We start from the raw sequence: 19,181 nt of genomic DNA, 5'->3' as shown, positions 1-19,181 counted from the left end.
GACAGAAACAGCTGTCCAGAGATTGTGCATCCCTCTGAATCGAAAACAAGCAAAAACCATCTTTTACTAATTAATATTAGTTTAACATTGCACCTAGTCCATTAAAATGCTATATTTTTTAAGCCATATCTTGTATTTGTTAGAGGAGTCAATTTTATTTCTATATTGCATAGGGGGATCAGTAGAAGCTTAAGTTCAAGTTTTTGGGGTCGCCACCCTTGTCCCCCGCATAGGCGTAACCAAGATGATCCTAAGGGGGGGGGGGTTACAACTACCTGAAGGGGGGGTTACAACTACTGGAAGGTCTCTGAGGGCTATGGTGTTAAGCGTATAGAGCTCAAAGTACATCCCAATGGGGGGTTACAACCCCCAAAACCCCCCTGGTTACGCCTATGGTCCCCCGGCCGCCATCTTAGAAATGGGGTGCAAAGGGGTTTCGCGCTATATCTCGTAAACTACCAACCCTACGGAAAATCTAATTAAACAAGAAATGTAGCAAATTAAATTTTCTACAATTTTGTTTCTATTACATTTTATAGTCAAGTGACCAACAAAAAAGATATAAACAAAAATATGTAAAAAATTTTTAACAAGTTTCCTTTTGGAGGTTATAACTTTTTTCAGTTCATTTTAAAATAAAATAACATTATAGCAATTTTGTAGAGGGTTTTTCAGCGAACAATTTCCACTATAAGGTTGTTTAATTCTATTTATTTCTATAGGTTTTACAGCGCTCCAAACTTGACCAGATTCTCGAATGCTCACAGGGATACAATAAAAACAAAAGTTAGGCTTACTTTTCTATCTATTGTATATATATTTTTATTCATACAATTTATTATGATTTTAACATTCCTATGCTATTATTAATCTGTTTTTGACCTTTCTGCCCACTATAAAACTTATAACCCTAAGCATATATAGAAAAGGCCCAAGAAGTTGTTTGAGGACAAATTCGTCGGTTCAGAAGACGAATGACCCAACCGCAAAATGCGAAATTCTTAAGAAGGGCAAAAAACGATTTTTGATATCAAAATCATAAAGTATGATCAAAATTAGCCATTCACCACATCGTGGTCAGGATCTCGAGATATAAGCGTTTTTTGGGGTGTGCCGCTAGTCTATGAAGTAACATAACTTTTTTCCTATTGTATATTTTGACTTAAAATTTTTCAAAAAACTTCTTCATGAATTATATTTTATTGCGGTGTTGGTTAAAATTATAAACTAAAAAGTTTGTCACTCAACTTTTTTAAGTAAACATGAAACTAACGAAATATGATGACAAAATGTTTAAAAATTAACAACTCCTTTTGTAATATGTTTAAACATTTTGGACAAATTTCACTGTTATCTACATACCTCATAGATGACACAGTAAAATTTTCAAAAGGAAATATTTACAGCGGCCAAAGATACAGCTAGGTAAATTTGAAAAATCATCAAAATTGATTTTTGGCATTTTTGTATAAAATTTGATTTTTGAACATGTTCCACCAACTCAAGATAAAAATAAACTTCATATTCGGATTCAGCGACCTCGAAAACATAAAAATAGACCAAAATTGGTCATTCACCTTAAATTTGATTTTCGTGGTCGGCATAACGGTTGATGCCGCTCGCCTAATATATAGATAGAAACATAATATAGTTTTTATTGTATTCCTATGAGAATTCGAGAATCTGGTCAAGATTGGAGCGCTGTAAAACCTAGATAATAAATAAAATTAAACAACTTTTTATAGTGAAAATTGTTCATTGAAAAATCCTCTACAAAATCGCCATGATGTTATTTTATTGTGAAATGAACGGAAAAAAAGTTATAACCTACAAAAAGAAACTTCTTACAAATATTTCTCTAATTTTTGTTTATAACTTTTTTGTTGGTCACTTGACGATAAAAAGTGAAAGATAAAAAATTGTAGAAAATTTAATTTGCTACCTTTTATGTATAATTATATTTTCTGTAGGGTTGATAATTTAGGAGATACAGCGCAAAAGCCCTTTGCACCCCCTTTTCCAAGATGGCGGCCGGGGGACAAGAGTGGCGACCCCAAAAACTTGAACTTAAGCTTCTACTGAACCCCCATATACACATTTAAAAAATAAAATTGACTCTCTAGGAAATGCAACCCTAAATGTAACATTTCAATGGACTAACCATTTATTTTAATGTAAAATAATAAGTTTCTATAAACTAGAGGTCTCCTCCTATATATTCAATAAAATATTGATTTCCGATATTGATTCAACTACACCGGCAACCGGAATTTCAACTTTCATCGATTAAAAAACCGATTAGAATATTTAGAATAGTGATTAATAATTGCAGAAGCAGAAATCTGAACACCACGCCCTTACCCGAAGAGGAAACAAAAGCCTCCAGTGCCGGAACAGGAGCGCCCAACAGAGGCCGAGGAAGAGGAAGGCCAGCGGGTGATTCGAACGCGCTACCTTCGACTGAGGTCGACACTACTTCTGATGAAACTCAAGTAAGATCAAAAATCTATAAAAAAAATAATTTTAAAAAATTTCATATTTATTTATTAAAATGTTGAATGGGTTGCAAATGTGAGTTCGTTAAGAATGAAAATAATAGGAGATGTACTTACAATAATTTGTATTACTCCGACGACCGGTTTCGCTCTCTATAATTTTTTAGTTACCTTCTTTGATTTTATTAGGTACTTAACTTTCTATATTTACCATTTAGGTACCACAAATTATTTTTTTAAATTGTCAGACTCCGAAATCTACCCATTATTTTTAAATGGCGTTTTTGTCGGAAAGCTATATAGACCAATAAGGATCTGTTTTTAGGTGAATGTGAGAGGTTGGAGAGATAACTTCGTTAATAATAATTGATTTATGCTCCTTCTCAAATATGCCCGGTACATTAATAAAAAAATAAAATATTTAAAAATTTCAAAAAATTTCGTTTTTTTTCTACTTTTTTTGCTTATAACTTAAAAACTATTCATTTTAGAACAAAGTCCTATAGAAATAAAACAAAGATAATTAAATTTTCTATCAGATGCGATTGGTTAAAAATGTCTTAATTTATCACCCTTGCTTCAAAATAGCAATAAATATAAAATAGGTTACACTTGGAACCTTCCTAATTCGCTTAGAAAATTTTTGAAATGTGCTAGAACCGTACACCAAATTTCATTAAAATTGACTTACTAAATTTTGCATAATAATTTTGCAATCTAAACTTTTTTTTTAAATTAAAATTTTTTAAAAGCTTGCACAACAAAAACTAGAACATACAAAGATTTGTCAATTTTTTTACATATAAAGAAGTACTCCACCTATCTAATGCACTTTACAGAATTAAAATCGGATTATTTAAGCAGCCTCAGCAATGTTTTAAAGTTAGAAACAATTTTTTGGCTTCTAAACAAATTAGTGCTGTGGCCAGAAGGGGGTGTTTTGACCCGTAGCACACGAATTTTTTGGGTAACAGTTGATCCGGATGTCGATAAGATTGTTATAAACAAAGAACTTGAGGAATTACATAAAATCGATTTTTCGCAAAATAAAACATTTTTTTGTATTTCTTGGGTAATTCTAAGCAAAAAATGTTCTTACAATTTTTTTCGTAGGATGCATAGTTTTCGAGATAAACGCGGTGGAACTTTCAAAAAATCGAGAAATTGTAATTTTTTAACGCGAATAACGTTTGATTAAAAAATAAAATAGCAATTCTGCTGACAGCATTTGAAAGTTTAAGCCAAATTATACCGGTTTTAATTATTTGCATTGCTAAAAATTAATTTTTTTATTATTAAACAAAGCTATTTATTAATAAGCCAAAAAATTGTTTATAAATTTAAAACATTGCTGGGGCCCCTTAAATAATCCGATTTTAATTCTGTAACGTGTATTAGATAGGTAGATCACCTCTTTGTATGTAAAAAAATTAGCCAACTTCTAAATGGTCTATCAATAAATAGCCATCAATCACAACTTCTACAGAAATTTGCCTTACCAACAACGGGAAAGACAAAAAATCTCAGATCAAGATGATGACTAGTTAGTTTATTATTATTTCTAGTATGTTTCCTAATTTTTACATTTTATATAGCATTTGTTCACTTTTTTAAAAAAATTCGGCGTTTCGTTCATTAAATTCTATTTAACAGAATAAAGGTACAAGTACAGTCCAAGTATTTAGTTGGAAGACAATGGGTATAAGTGCTGTTTCTTATTCTAAAATAAAATATCTTATAAAATGCTAAGTTGTTTTTCAAACTGACATAAATACACTATTATATAAGTAATACAGTGCGTACCTTTCCGCAATGTATGTTATGCGATTTAGGGATATTGCTTTGGTTCGCGAGCTCCCTTATACATATTACTGATTATTATCCTCATCCTCATACATATTACTGATTTCAGGCATCTAGAGGTCGCACCCGAGTCCACCGTCCATCTCTGGATTTAGTCGACAATGACAGTTTCAACACCCATAATGGAGGAAGCAGCCAAAGTAAACCATCATTTCCTCAAGAACTTCCTGAAGGACCGGTACGTTTTTTGGGAGCCATACCCAACGAGCGCATCGAATACGACCTACCAGTAAATAGAATCAATAATTGTATATAATATAATTGCACTAAAAGGATGCACCTTTTAACAATATTATATAGAATAAACTTTAGTTTATCTAAATAAGAGTAGTACAAATATAACTCTAGTTAGTTTAATCAGTGGTAGTACTATAGTTTGAAAAAGAAAACTAACTGGTTTATGTAGTTCACTTAGTTGTAGACAAAGTATTTCTCAATCATGAATTTTTTCCATGTCTTGGCCATGTCATATTCGTGGAAGAACTAACTGTCCACGTCTATCTTTTATCTTTGCCTGTAGGTATCTCAAGAGTTTAGGCATATTTCCTCTTCCAAAATCAATCTTAAAAGGAGAAGAATTATAAAAATTAAAATAAGGCGGTTATTATAACCCGTTGTTGTCTATTAGTTGGCGCTTTTTTTTAATTTGACAAGGGACTCATCCGGCCTCCATCTTACAGGCAAAAAGCCATGTTTTTTTCATGAAGTTAGATGGGCTACTGCTTTGACTGTTTTTTACTTTCATGACTTTCCCCATTTCTTTAGACTCTGTGCTCGTTGTACCAGGCATGTTCTGTTTATCTGCAATCTGTTGATGTAATGTATTGGCTAATGGTTGAAGTCTCCGTTAACACTTAATGGTCTTGTGACTTCTCCCACATAAAAATTGTTGCATTCACAGGATATTTTATAGATGCAGTTATTTGATCTCTCCTTATGTTGATTGCTTTGGTTTTGCTTAGAATAGATCTAGGTGTATTAGTCATTTGAAATATCATTGTACTGTGTATTTATTTCCTATCCTTTTAAATTTTCTGATAAGCCTTTTACATATGGTATTGTTGTGATCCTTCATTCTCCCTTTTTGTAAACATTTCTGGGTTGCTTATGGTGTTATGTTGTTTTCTTTCTAAAATCTTGTAAACTTCCTTGTTTATAAAAGATAATGGTTAATCATTTTTTGTTTTTTAAAAGATTATGCATTCCTTCCCAAAATGCATTGTTATTAGAGCAGGTGTTTGGGTTTTATCATAATATAATGATCTGATAATTTCTTTTTTGATATTTGTGTTGTAGTTTGAGTGGTTATTTCTGTTGGTGTGTGTTGATTTTCTGTAGACTTTGGTTGCTTATCCTGTATTCTCTTTTGCGATTAACACATCCAGAAAAGTTAGTGAGTTGTTGTTTTCATTTTCATGGTGAATTTGATTGATTCTTTTTTACTATTGATGTCCATCAAGAATCTATTTAGTGCTTCTGATCCTTCTTCTTCTATTTATGTAGACATGGCTATGTCTGTTTTTCAATGCGCCTTCAGTAAGTTGTGGATGTATCGTTTTCGTGGTCTTAATCATCTTCTCTTTGCATCTTCGTCGTATGTACTTCTAGCTTTGTCCCATAACGTCTTACCATCGATTTTTTCAAGGGTTTTCATATCTGCTGTTTCTAGTATTCTTATTGTCCTCTCTGTGTCAGATCGTGTTTCTGCCGCGTATGTCATTATTATTGGTCTGATGACTGTTTTGTAAATTCTGCCTTTCAATTCTTTCCCTGTATTTTCGTTTCTCCATATTGTTTCATTCATGTAACCTGCGACTCTGTTTGCTCTATTTAACATTGCAACGGTGTATGAAAGACAGTGTGACTTCCAGAACTTGAGAGTAGGATTTGCTAACCGTTTTATTATAGAGCCCCAAATTAATAACCAGTATTTTAATGGGTATAATTTGGATTGGGTCATAATAGTACTTATCACTTCTAAAGTGGTTGTTTGGTAGTTTTAGTATTATCTTTAATGCGTAATTCTGTATCATATAATTAAAAGTTTAGGTCGTAGAATATCGCCCAAGCTTATCCTTTTATTTACTTGTAGTTTTTACCATGGTATGGCTTAATCAACAACTAACATAATAAGTAATACAATTTCTCATTAAAGGCCCCAGAATCGGTTGAAAAAGAATCTCCGGCCCCGGAAAGAGAGGATGAAGAAGTAGCAAGTACTCCAGAAAAAGACAGTACTGGAACAGTTTTTGACCCTACAACAACCGCCATGTCTCCTATGGATAAAGTTGCTTTAGATCTATATGCCATTTCTCAAGGAACACAAAAACTCTTCGGAGAAGGTGAAGAAAGTACTGGATCGACTGAGGAATCGACAGATGAAGCTTCAACAAGTAATAATTGGAATATTTTATAATACATAATACATACTTTTTACCCCAGTTACAGAGACTGAAGCGACATCGAGCACCACAACTACAACTACCACCACAACAACTACAACAACAACTACGACGACCACTACTCCACCACCTCCACCTTCGACTGAAGCACCCACAGGTTTTGGAAGGAATAAATTTGGTGCTGGTAGACGTACCCTTGGAGGAAGAAAATCAACAACCACTACTACCACTACAGAAGCATCTGCTTCCGAACCTAAAAAGAGTAAATTCGGAAGACCCAGCTTTGGAGGAAGGTCTCGAACAAGAACAACTGCCGCCCCATCAGCTGAAGAACCTGTCAGCCAAGAAGAAGTTAAACCTGTTGGACAATCAAGAGTAAGTTATAACAAATCTTATCTAAATATTGTATAATATTCATCAGATATACAAATGTTTTCAAATATTTTCTAGCCTACGGTGAATAGATCTCGATTCAGTTCTTCCAGAACACGAACAAGGACTACTGCAGCTCCTTCCGATGATCCTAAAGAAGAATCAAGTACTTCAGCACCATCTAGGGCTTCCCTTCCCAAATCAAGACCAGGTTTAAGAACTAGAAGCCGTACAACAGCTGCACCATCAACGGAACATGACGACAATAAGGATGACGCATCTTCAACCGCAGACTCAAGGTAAATATATACAGATAATATATTATCTTCTTCTTGATGTGCGTATCCGAGATTTTACGTATTCTCCGTTACAGCCACATCTCAAATTCTTACTTTTAGTCCAGTAGAGTACAGTTAGATTCCAGTAAAGGTTTCTAATTATTCCAGATTGCAGATAATATAACCTTACAGATAATTTAACAGAATAGTTATTGTATTATTTTTTAGCACCACAGCCAAACCTAGGAGGATTAGCGGAGGATCAGCTGTGAGACCATTAAGACCAGGAGCTAGGATTAACATAGGAGGAAGTCGAGGCAGAACCACTACAAGTACTACTGAAGCAGCTGCCCCAGTAGAAGATAATGTTGCAGGTGATGAAGAACCCGAAACTCATGATGAACCAAAGGTAATTTTTGGATTATCAAGATAAGCTTTATTCTTCTTCTTCTTTTTGTGCCACTCCTATCGGAGATTGGAAATCATCAAGGCTATCCTGACCTTGTTTGCAGCTAACCTAAAAGTTCATTAGTGGTGCAGCCAAACCACTCTCTCAAATTCCGCAACCATGACATTCTTCTACGGCCTGGATTCCGTTTTGTTTTCTTTCTATTTTTCCTTGCATTATATTTTGAAATAATGCGTATTTATGTCCTCTCATTAGGTGACAAAATATTCGAGTTTTCTTCATTTTATCGTTAACAAAATTTCTGGGTCTTTTCCTATCCTTCGTATTACTTCAAGGTTTGTGACTCTTTCGACCCAACTTATCTTCAGCATTGGACGGTAGCACCACATCTAGAAACTTTCAATATTTTTTGTTGTTTTGTTTGAGAATCCAGGCCTCTACACAGCTTAATAGCGTGTTAAATACGTAGAATCTTATCATTCTTAATCGTAGAGGGATGCTTATATATCTGTTGCAGAAGAATTTCTCATCTTTATGAAGGTGGTTCTGGCAATTTCGATACGTCTTTTTATTTCATTGTTTTGGTCTCCAGTTTCGTTTATTAAAGTTCCCAAGTATTTATAACTTGATACTTTTTCAATTTGAATGCCGTTTATACTAATACGTGCTGGTTGTGTAATGATTTTACTGAATACCATGTACTTGGCTTTTTCGATATTGATGTTTATGCCATAAATATTGCAAGCAATATTTATATTTGTAAGTAATCGTTGTAATTCTTCTTACTGTTCTTGCAACTGGTACAGTGTCGTCTGCGTATCGAATATTATTTACAACCTCTCCATTGATTACAATTCCTTGGTTTGCTTGCAAAAGGGCTTCCTGGCAGATGCTTTCACTATATACATTAAATAGCAGTGGTGACAAAATGCATCCCTGTCGTACTCCTCTACGTATTTCTATTGCTTGTGATTTCATTTTCTATTTTGATGTTAGCTTTCTGATTCCGATATAAATTCAGAATTATTCGCAGACCTTTGTTATCTATGTCTTTTCTTTCAAGAATGTCTCTTAGCTTATCGTGGCGTACTCTGTCAAACGCTTTTTCAAAATCGATAAAGCTTTCTAACTGTTAACAACTACAATAAAAAAAGGTCAAGCTTCCTTTTAAAAATTAGTTATTTAAAAAAAGATATCTTATTTATATGTTTTTTGTACATACAGGAAGAAGCACCAGCTGCAGTAGATAACTCACCATTAGGCCGTTTACGAAATAAAAACAGAATCAACGTTCAGCCACGTCAGAAAACTGCAGCAAGCGCTCCAGTCCAAGTACGTAGAGTCAACCCACTCCTAGGCAGAAAACGTCCCGGTCAATCTACTGAAAATCCATCCAGTGAAGCCCCGCAAGAGCCATCTTCAACGGAAGCAGCCGCAGAAGCTGCTGAAGAAGACAGTGACGAAACCGAAGCTGCAGCTCCAAGCTCCAGCACGACAACGGAAGAGCCTAGAGGACTGAATAAGCTTCTGGCTGGAAGGAGGCGACTGCCTGCCCGAACTCCTGGAAGTATAGCTAGTAGAGCACAATAGGGAAATATAGACTGGTGTATACAGGGTGGCTGACTCTATTCACAGTGACTACGTTAGGTTTTCATTAAAATTTTCGTTTCTTTGTTAACTTAACAATATCCTCTACATTTTTATCTATTCAGTTCCTCTTTAGATTCTTAGTCACATTTACTTACTGTTCTGTAAGTTGTCCTTTACAGTGACTTACTGGCCCAAAGCTTTCTGTGTACTTTCTCTCTCAACTAATAGTACGTACCTGCTAACTTAATGTTTATCTGTAAATATTTGCTTTAGCATTTCTGTCCCACTGTAATTATATTCACAGCCAAGAAAAATCATTACGTGATCATTTTTCATAAGGTATAGGTACCTATTCATTGGCGAAATTGTCATCGGCCGATTGAAATGGTCCAAATTTCATTGAAGCATCAGGATCTGTCCACGTGTAACTGTTTACATGCATCTTCTTGACTGTTTATAGATTATAATATACAGGGTGATTCATTAAGAATATCAAATCTCTGACTTGTAGATTCTAGACCTTAAAATATTAAGATTGAACCCCAATCATTTAAATGAAATATGGCTCCTTGTACACCCCTTACAGGGTGTTTTATTTGTACCCTTACAGGGTGTTTTATTTGTACCCAGTAGGTACTTTAATTAGAACTATTTGACATATCCTGGTCATTATTGTAAGTGTAGGTGCTGTACAACCTACTAAATTATGTTAAATAATCGTTTGTGGCTACTACCAGAGGCGTACGATAGGGGAAAGTGAATGGTTGACCCTTCTCAAATACTACACGCCACTGGTGGAATTGCTATTTTAGCGCAATATTTCGATTCGCCAATACTTTCTATGTAAGTAATGTACTCTTCATTTGTAACGATGTAAGTCATTATATTTCCAGACATTTGAAGATAAAAATGAAACGGCACAGTTATTTTGATTAATCTATTGTGCCGCTTAATTTTTAGCTTCAAATATCTCGAAAACTAATTATTTTATGCTTAAAAATAAAAAGTATATTATTTAAATAGAAAGTATTGGAGAATCGAAAAATTGCACTAAAATAGCAATTCCGCCAGTAAACTAAAATTTGGGAAGGGTCAACCATTCACTGCTACCTGTCGTACGCCTAAGGTAGTAGGTAGAAACGTGTATATATCATAGATTAGTAGGGTATACAGTGCACTTTCTGCCAAGTATGCCAAGGATATGTCAAATACTTTTAAAGTACTGGGTACAAATAATTTTTAGACTTTTAAATAAAACTCCCTGTAACTCAGTAAGGAGCCACATTTTATTTAAGTGATTTGGGTTACATCTTAATATTTTGGAGTCTATAATCTACAACTCAGAGAATGAACATTCTTAATGAATCACTCTGTTATATCCTGTTAGATTCAGCCTGTTGGGCTTAGCTTAGCTGGTATGTACCTTTTTTGACACAAACATTATTTTCATTGCATTCATAATGACTAAGATTATTTGAACTTTTTCTAATACTTAAACTTCCACTGTGCTTATAGAAAAATTGTCCACAGTTCCAAAACACCCTATACCTTGAAATAATTCAAAATCGGTTACTAAAGAACAACAAAAACACCGATTTGTTATTAACTTTTATATTATTTAATATAAATAGATGGAAATTCTTTCCTGAGAAGTCCTTCAAATTTATAGTTGAAAAATTATCCGGATAGCTTAAAAACTCAAACATAATGAGTAACTTTATCAACTATACCATATTCCCTAATGTTGGACAGCATGAAAGCCTCACTATATATTGAAACAACTTACTAACAAGCTCTTTTCAAGGCTCTTCTATTAGAATAGGTACCAGAAAAATTAGATCTTCAGTTCGAATTTGTATATTCACGTAGAAAGTATAAGCTACGCCAAAAGCCAGCTCTACCAAGGATACTAAAAGATAACGATATCGAATTTAAGGAAAGCCACTGTGTAACAGAACAAGATCTCCAAAAAAGAGGAAAATACCAAGCTACGAACTGCTGGATGCTACCTATCATCAAACGTATAACACATCTACATTCATAAAAAGGAACATAGAAACGCAGAATACTTGTGTCTTCCAAGAAATGGAATGCTGCTCTTTTTTACTCTTTCACGCGCTGTCAAACATTACGAAATATTTACTAGCTATTCGGATATATTAGAAAATATTTTTTATTTTATATCGTACGAGTACTATTAATATTTTTAACTTATTTCTTGAACGTTTAAGTTTATATACATACAAATGAAAAAGAGTGATATATTTCAGATACATATAGCGTTTCCAAAAACTTTATACATTCAGAATATTCCTAACGATAAAATATTCAATTTAGAAAATTGGTCCATCTATAACACCATTGCTTTCTATCCAGCATTAAGTATATTTTGTTTCTATTTTCAACAAACCTTTATTTTACTCATACAAATGGACATATTAATAGCAAAGCAAAAAATCCTTTCTGATTAGATTGTTCAAATATAATAAGGGTTTTGTAAAAATCAGTCAAAAATATATCAATCTCTTATTCCTTTGTATAAACATTTTACAACACCTATTATGGTCCTTCCTACCCGGATGTGATATTTCCAGCGGTACATCTCATAAAATGTACGCATTGAACAACCTATTGTTGTAAATAGATTTGGTTATTTTATATGCTTAAGTAGACTCAACTTTGTTCTTAGGTTAAATCTCGATGTTTATATTTTTTACTGTAAAACATGCAGGCCACCCATGTGCCAATATTTTTTTAAAACGTTAGTGGTTAGATTTTTACATAATTTTTTAGATAACTTATTACACATAGGATCCGTTTTCAATTGTAAATAAATATTTTTTTATTTTATGGTTTTTCTTTGCTACAAAGATATTACTTTCAGTAAAATCACCCGATCTCCTAGAAGGTGGTAGGGACATGGGGCCAGCAACTCCATACTCGAAAAAAAAAACAGAAATGATAATAATCCTAAAAGTCAACCTTGGAATTCTGGCATATAAACGACAAAATATGCGACCAAATAAGAATATAAATTTCATAAAATGGAACGTTCAGGGATTAATGAATAAAGTGAAAGACATATTTATAGTAGATCACACCACGAGTCTATAGTAATAACTATTATTTCCGATGAACCAAGCCACGTTAGCAAGGAGAGAGTATTATTCCGAGAAAATAATAGTTTTATCCAGATTTAGCCATACGGCTCACACTCCCTGTAAGGGCAAAATTGGCTCATCCCAGATACCTACGGTATCGAAAGGATTGAGCTCTGGTGGGACTCTTTCCGTATTATCGAGTCCTAGGTGACTTGGAATGCAGTTGTATCTCCCAAAAATTTTGCCCCCTGTAAGATGTTGGATGGTTTCTTGGGCTTGACATCCATATCGGCATCTGTCGTTTTGAACCTGAGGGTCTTTGATGATATATTTCAGGTAATTTCTGGTTGGTATAACCTGATCCTTAATGGCCAGTAATGAACCCTCCGTTTCAGGGAACATCTTTCCTGATGTCAACCAATAGTTCGACGCTGTATTGTCGACATAGTCTTGGCCGACCTCATTGGGATGTCGCCCGTGCAGAGGTTTACCCATCCAGGTGCGCATTTTTTCGTCTTTAGTGAGGTGGTTTATGCGCATTTCTGGTTCCCTCAGTTTGATCGGTGTTGTGTCATCTACTGCGCAAATAGCGCGATGTAGAGTAGATGTCTCAGCTTGCATCTGAAAATAAGTTCTTAAATTAGCAATTTGTTTATCTAATTGCTCACCTATATCCATAAGTCCTCTTCCTCCTAGATTCCGTAGTAATGTCGTTCTTTCTACTGCACTTTTAGGATGGTGTTTTATTGTGCTTTTGTGAGGTGTGTTCTTACTTTTCGCTGAAAATTCTCTATATGTCCGTTTTTGTCCACTTAACAATGCCAAACGAATAGTTAAGCGCGGAACATGCGTAGGTGTTTAGTGCCTTAAACAAATTTCTACTTTTAAGATGTGAACGAAGCAGCTGTTTTACCCTTCGTATAAACTCGGTAAATATCTCAGTTTTCCTTTGATTATGGTCAATTTTCCGCGCTTGCTTTACTCCAAGATATTTATACATATCGTTTTCACCCATGGTCTCGATGTTCTGGACATTTTGCATATCGAAACCTCCGGGCTGTACTTTTCCTCTGACTATATTTAAAACGCGACACTTGTCTAGTCCGAAGTGGATACTAATGTCATTTGAAAAGGATTCTACATTTCTTAGCATCTCATCTAGTTGGTTTCGAGTGGAAGCCATCAATTTCAAATCATCCATATACAACAAATGATTAAGCTTCGCCACCACATTGTTGTTATTTTTGATGCTAAAACCTGCGTCAGTGGAGTTCAATAGTTGAGATAGTGGGTTCATAGCTAGACAGAACCACAGTGGACTTAACGAATCTCCTTGGAACAGGCCCCGGGTGATTGCGATATTTTCAGTTCCGATGTTATTTTCACCAGGTATTTGAAGGTGAATTCTAGTCTTCCACTGCGTCAGTATATGCTGTGAAAAGGTCACTATATTATCATCGACTTTATATACATATTCTCAATATATCCATAAGCCATTCATGCGGCACTGAATCAAAGGCCTTCTTGTAATCAATGAAGGCACTCTTTTTGGAATATGCTTGATTAGAAATGACCGAGTCGATGATAAGTTGTTCTTTGCAACCCATGGAACCCTTAGCGCATCCTTTCTGTTGAGGCTCTATGATATTGTTCAGAGCACAGTGTTGGTAGATACGCTGGGCTACACAGGATGTGACCAATTTATACAAAGTTGGAAGACAAGTAATTGGGCGGTATTTAGCTGGATCTTGGGTGTTATTTTGATCCTTCGGTATTAAATAAGTAGTTCCCTGAGTTAGAAATGATGGTGTTTCCTGCGGATTAGAAATAGCATTATTAATTAGTGTTGATAAGCAATCATGAACACTCCAAAACTTCTTAAGCCAGAAGTTTTGAACTCCGTCTGGTCCAGGAGATTTCCAGTTATGCAGCTCTTTGATATTTGATACTTCTTCAGTGGTGAAGGGTTCGTAGAGAGTAGTATAGTGTAGTGTTGGCAGTTCTGTGTCGTATCTTCTATCCACCCAACATTGTTGTTAAGAGCAGCTGGTGTGGAAAGTTGATTTCCCCAAAACTCATGAATTTGTTCTTGGCTTGGGTAAGACTTATCGAGATTTTCTACGGTGCAATTGAGTTTTCGATAGAACGCCTTCTCAGCAGTCTCAAAAAGTGTATTGTCGGATTTTCGGTTGTTACTCACTTTGTACCTTCTTAGTCGTCCTGAATAAACGGAGAGTTTTTGTTTTAATGTATCCAGGCACTGTTGGGCTTTGTTGTTTTCTGGATCATATCTTGAGTGTCTTGCAGTACTCAGTATTATTTCTTCAGCTCTCCTGATGACTTTTCTACTTCTTACACCTCGTATATATTCGGTGACTTGACCAATATCCCTACGCATTAATTCAACCGAGCAGTCTTTTTTCCCAGGGTGAAATTCTGTTACCAGTCCTTCCGTTGTTAGTACCCCGTCGTGTTCTGATCTTTATGTCCATTACATTAGCAATTGCTGTTGCTGCACAGTAGATTAGCATGTGCAAATATTCTAATGTGTGGGCTTCTACGACATATTTGGGTAGGACTTCAGTGTTCACAATTTGTAAGAGCGCCCCTAGTTTCTTACAAGAGTTTATTCGTGGTAGTGGTGGTCTGCTAAGTGAGTTTGTTCCATTAAACTCCTGTACCGCACGTGCCATTTCGCTTACTAGGTTATCGCATAACTCGTTGTTTTCCTGCTCTGTATTTTCAGGTTGAGTTTCTTGTATGGCAAGCTCAGGAATCTACTCATGAACTTCAACAGGGACTTGATCTTTAATTACTACATCGTTATGAATCTCCCGTTCGACTTCGCTTTTGATGGTATTGCGTCTAGTCTCTGGGATAAGTTTGTTTCTTATAATTACACGGTATTGGTCTGATACTCGTTGCTCCGATACTTGAATATCTGGGTACATCTTGCAAAATTCGGCATACATCTGTTGTCGGTAGCCGATTGTTTCTTGACCGAGGTTTGTCACCTTGTAGTAGAAGCGCAAAATGTTTTCATTAATGGACACAGTCCATTAGTTTTATTATATTAGTTTTATTGTTAATTATTGTATTATTGCGAGTAATATACTCTGCTTTATCTACGAATAATTTGTTTATTTTAGTTGTTTAATAAACTTTATTTGTTAATAAGATTAAAATTAGTAATATTACAATTAAGAAATTGAATTGATCGGAAATGATTATTAAATTTGGCAACGATTTCAATATAAATATTTCTAATTTCGCTTGCTGTGAAGGAAGAATATGCTCATATATTGATCAGTGTACTCTGCAGCTACTCCGTGACAGATGGTCTGTGATAACAACGGCCGGTATAACTTTGAGGATTTGGTAAGCGTAAATATTTCACAATGGTCTACCAATATCTGCAAACCTCCTTGGTATTGCATGTATTTAGAGTATTATAGAAAACTTTATCCTGTCAAGTTTGGCAGTGTTCCATGGATAAAAGAAAATTCTACGATAAAATAAAAAAAAAGTTTGTGAAACAATTTATTAAAAAGTTTTAAAAATAAACAGTTACTATAACACTCGATTACAATCATTTAATTTACACATATTTATACAGTAAGTACAAATAAATAATTATTGTACTTATATGTGCGAAAGAAACTTATTCAAAGTGAAATGAAAAACTTTTGGGAGTCTATCGAATAATAATTGTTTAATAATTCATACCTAGGAAAACAATAGTACTGTATTTTATTCCACTAATCTTGTAAAGTACTTTGAAAATAATAGTGTACTTTAGATATATTTTTGACAATAACACAGGCCGACAAGCCTGAGATTCAGAGATCAGAATATACTTTTCTGAAGGTTCTTGGTGAGCTAAATAAGAATCTGAGCTCCAAATTGCCTCTGATTTCTGAGATATTCTATCGTAAAACTGCAAAAATATCGGTTTTTGGCATAGACATATATAATACCTAGCCTGCGCGCTGCAATCTAAAACTGACAGAGAAAAAGTGTTTGTAAACAGTGTACGCATCTCTTTCTAATCAGCTGCGTTTATCGAGCACGTGACTTTCCCACTACCGCCGATTTCATAGACCCCTCTGTTAAGAAAGAGATGCATACCCTGTTTGCAATATGTTTCTCTGTCGCACTGGGGGACCAGTTTTAGCGCAGTCTAGTTATTATATGTCTATGGCCAAAACTGCTATTTTGCACTATTAAGTTAGGATAGCTGAGAAACCATATAGGTCTGGATCCCGCGTATGAAAAAAAAGTTGATTAATAGCAAGCTGAAAATTTGTTAATAGTTTAAGGGTGTCTAGTCGGATAAACTTTGATATATGGGTGTTAGGACTTTTAACCTTTATAAAAAATGGCAACGGTGGCAACACCGCGCGTGCCTCAGTGACACCTAAAAACCAGAATTCGGGAACTAATGTTGTTAAGAGTGTAGACAAGACAAGAAAACAGACTACAGACGAATACGCGAACCAAGAAGTGTATTTTATGTAATTTGTACCTCTTTCAATTAATTACAAGTATCATACAGTCCACTAGTGTTTATTTCGATTATCAGCGACAGGAAACGAGTAAATTCCAAACATTTTGGTCCTTCGAGCCGGATTTATTATCTATTAGCCGGCATGAGGCAATATTAGCGCCAAAAACTAGTAGACGCTAACCAAGTTAATAGTTCCAAGTTCTAGTGTCATTTCCAGTGGCCCAATTCAGCGAAAGAGAAGTACGTACAGCAAGGTACGCGACAAGCGACAGCTATTCATCAGGACCACTGCAAATAAAGGTCAGATCCTTCCATTTTTACATATTTCATTCTTAACCGATCATTTTATAATTAGTTGGTTTATTTGACAATAATTATAAACGATTTTATGCAATTCTATCAATATCAATCTAGTTAAATGATATTACCTTCTGTTTGCGATATTTGTGTACAATTATATATGTGTTTTCATATTTAATTTCAATAATAATCCATAGTTAAATTATAAGTACCCATTTGTCGATTTTATCAATTTTATTTACTAAGATGGCGACCTCAAATGAAGTAGTAGTAGTAGACGATTTAAAAGATTTAGTTAGACTTCGTGGAACAAATAAACAAAAGTTAACTTTGCTAGAGAAATTCATTACTAAAACAAAAGACAAGGGTGACTTTGATATTCAAGATGTTCAATTTAGATATGATAATCATATAAACTTATTAAATGATTTTGATATAGTTCAAACAGAGATAGAAAAGAAATGTTCTGAGGGTCAATTACCGGAGCACTATTCAGAAAGAGAGGAGTTTGAAAATCGATTTTATGCGGCACAAGCATATTTAAAAACCATTTTAAGACCGGTAGCGGTAAACAGTAATAACGTACAATACGGTCAATTAGGTCAATCTAGTGAATTTAAAGCAGTGAGTGATCCCCTGCAAAATGTCCTATTACCGAGAATAAAATTGCAAACGTTCTCTGGGGAGTTTCAATTTTGGGTTAGTTTCAAAAATAGCTTCAATGCGACCATTGCGAATAATGCATCCCTTAGTGATGGGCAGAAGTTTCATTTCTTGAAGGCTTCCTTGCAAGGGTACGCAGCCAGTTGTATTGAAGGTTTAGAGAGCGTAGATCAACCATTTCAGAAAGCCTGGGATTTATTATGCGATAGGTTCGATAAAAAACAGTTTTTAATAGACAGCCACTTTAAATCATTACTAAATTTAACCATGATGCAAAAAGATAATTATAATTATGCTAGTTTTCGAAATATGTTAGACGAGATATCCAAACATTTAACTTCCTTGGAAGGTATAGACGTACCAAAAGAAAAGTTATATGATTCATTTATGATACATATCTTAATCAACAAGTTCCAGAAAAATACTATACGCGAATGGAAAGAAACTAAGGTTGCAAACGATTTGCCTACTTTAGAACATTTTATCAATTTTGTAAAAAATAAGACGGACATACTACAAAGTTTGGATGAATCTCAAACGGCTAAATCACACTCTTCAAGTTCAAATAAGTATCATAACAGATCTAACAATCTAGTGCACTTTGCGGTTAAAAACCGATGTAATTTTTGTAGAAAGGAACATTCAATTTATAAATGTCCCACCTTTAAAGCGTTATCAGTCGAAGAGAGGTTTCGGGAAGTTAGAAAACTTAAATTATGCGAAAATTGTTTATTAAGTGGTCATGATAAGAGAAATTGTAAATTTGGTCCATGTCCTGTTTGTAAGACTCACAAACATAACACGTTGCTTCATAAAGATTATGCAGAAGTTTCAATTCGTGACACTAATCATCAAGTAAGTTCACCTAGTACTTTTGATCATAGAAATGATGGTGTAGAACAGCAAATAAGTATAAATTTTGCAAAAAATGAGAGTCAAGTTTTATTAGCTACAGTTATGTGTAATATTAAAGACCAAGATGGTAAGTTTCATAAGTGCCGAGCATTACTTGATTGCGGTGCACAAATGAATTTAATCACCGAACGCTTTTGCAATAAATTAAAACTACAATTAACTGATACAAACTGTTCAATTACTGGTATTAGTCAGCGTTCTTCTAACATTAGTAAAAAATGTTCATTAAAAATGTTTTCACAATTTTCAGATTTCAATTCTAGTATATCATGTCTTGTAGTACCCG

The 19,181-nt window shown here is 34.5% G+C and overlaps 2 protein-coding genes across 3 annotated transcripts in view; both read left to right on the top strand.

Annotated features, from left to right (window-relative positions):
• The window catches only part of LOC126884708 (mucin-5AC-like), a 111,193-nt gene extending 98,936 nt beyond the window's left edge, over positions 1 to 12,257 (top strand). Inside the window, exons 5-11 of one of the 2 annotated variants that reach the window (XM_050650830.1) lie at positions 2,333 to 2,492; positions 4,408 to 4,587; positions 6,514 to 6,751; positions 6,801 to 7,135; positions 7,211 to 7,431; positions 7,639 to 7,819; positions 9,044 to 12,257. In XM_050650830.1, coding sequence (XP_050506787.1) covers positions 2,333 to 2,492; positions 4,408 to 4,587; positions 6,514 to 6,751; positions 6,801 to 7,135; positions 7,211 to 7,431; positions 7,639 to 7,819; positions 9,044 to 9,409 — 1,681 coding nt within the window. In that variant the 3' untranslated portion in view covers positions 9,410 to 12,257. The remainder of the gene's footprint in view (positions 1 to 2,332; positions 2,493 to 4,407; positions 4,588 to 6,513; positions 6,752 to 6,800; positions 7,136 to 7,210; positions 7,432 to 7,638; positions 7,820 to 9,043) is intronic. The other variant, XM_050650831.1, reaches the window with a different exon arrangement.
• Positions 1 to 19,181, top strand: part of LOC126884717 (uncharacterized) — a 222,295-nt gene that overhangs the window by 103,542 nt on the left and 99,572 nt on the right. The window lies entirely within an intron of this gene.

This window comes from Diabrotica virgifera, chromosome 5 (genome assembly GCF_917563875.1).
Source record: "Diabrotica virgifera virgifera chromosome 5, PGI_DIABVI_V3a".
In the NCBI taxonomy this organism is placed as follows: domain Eukaryota; kingdom Metazoa; phylum Arthropoda; class Insecta; order Coleoptera; family Chrysomelidae; genus Diabrotica; species Diabrotica virgifera.
The sequence above is the reverse complement of the archived record's forward strand: the minus strand, read 5'-3'. Positions and strand labels throughout refer to the sequence as shown.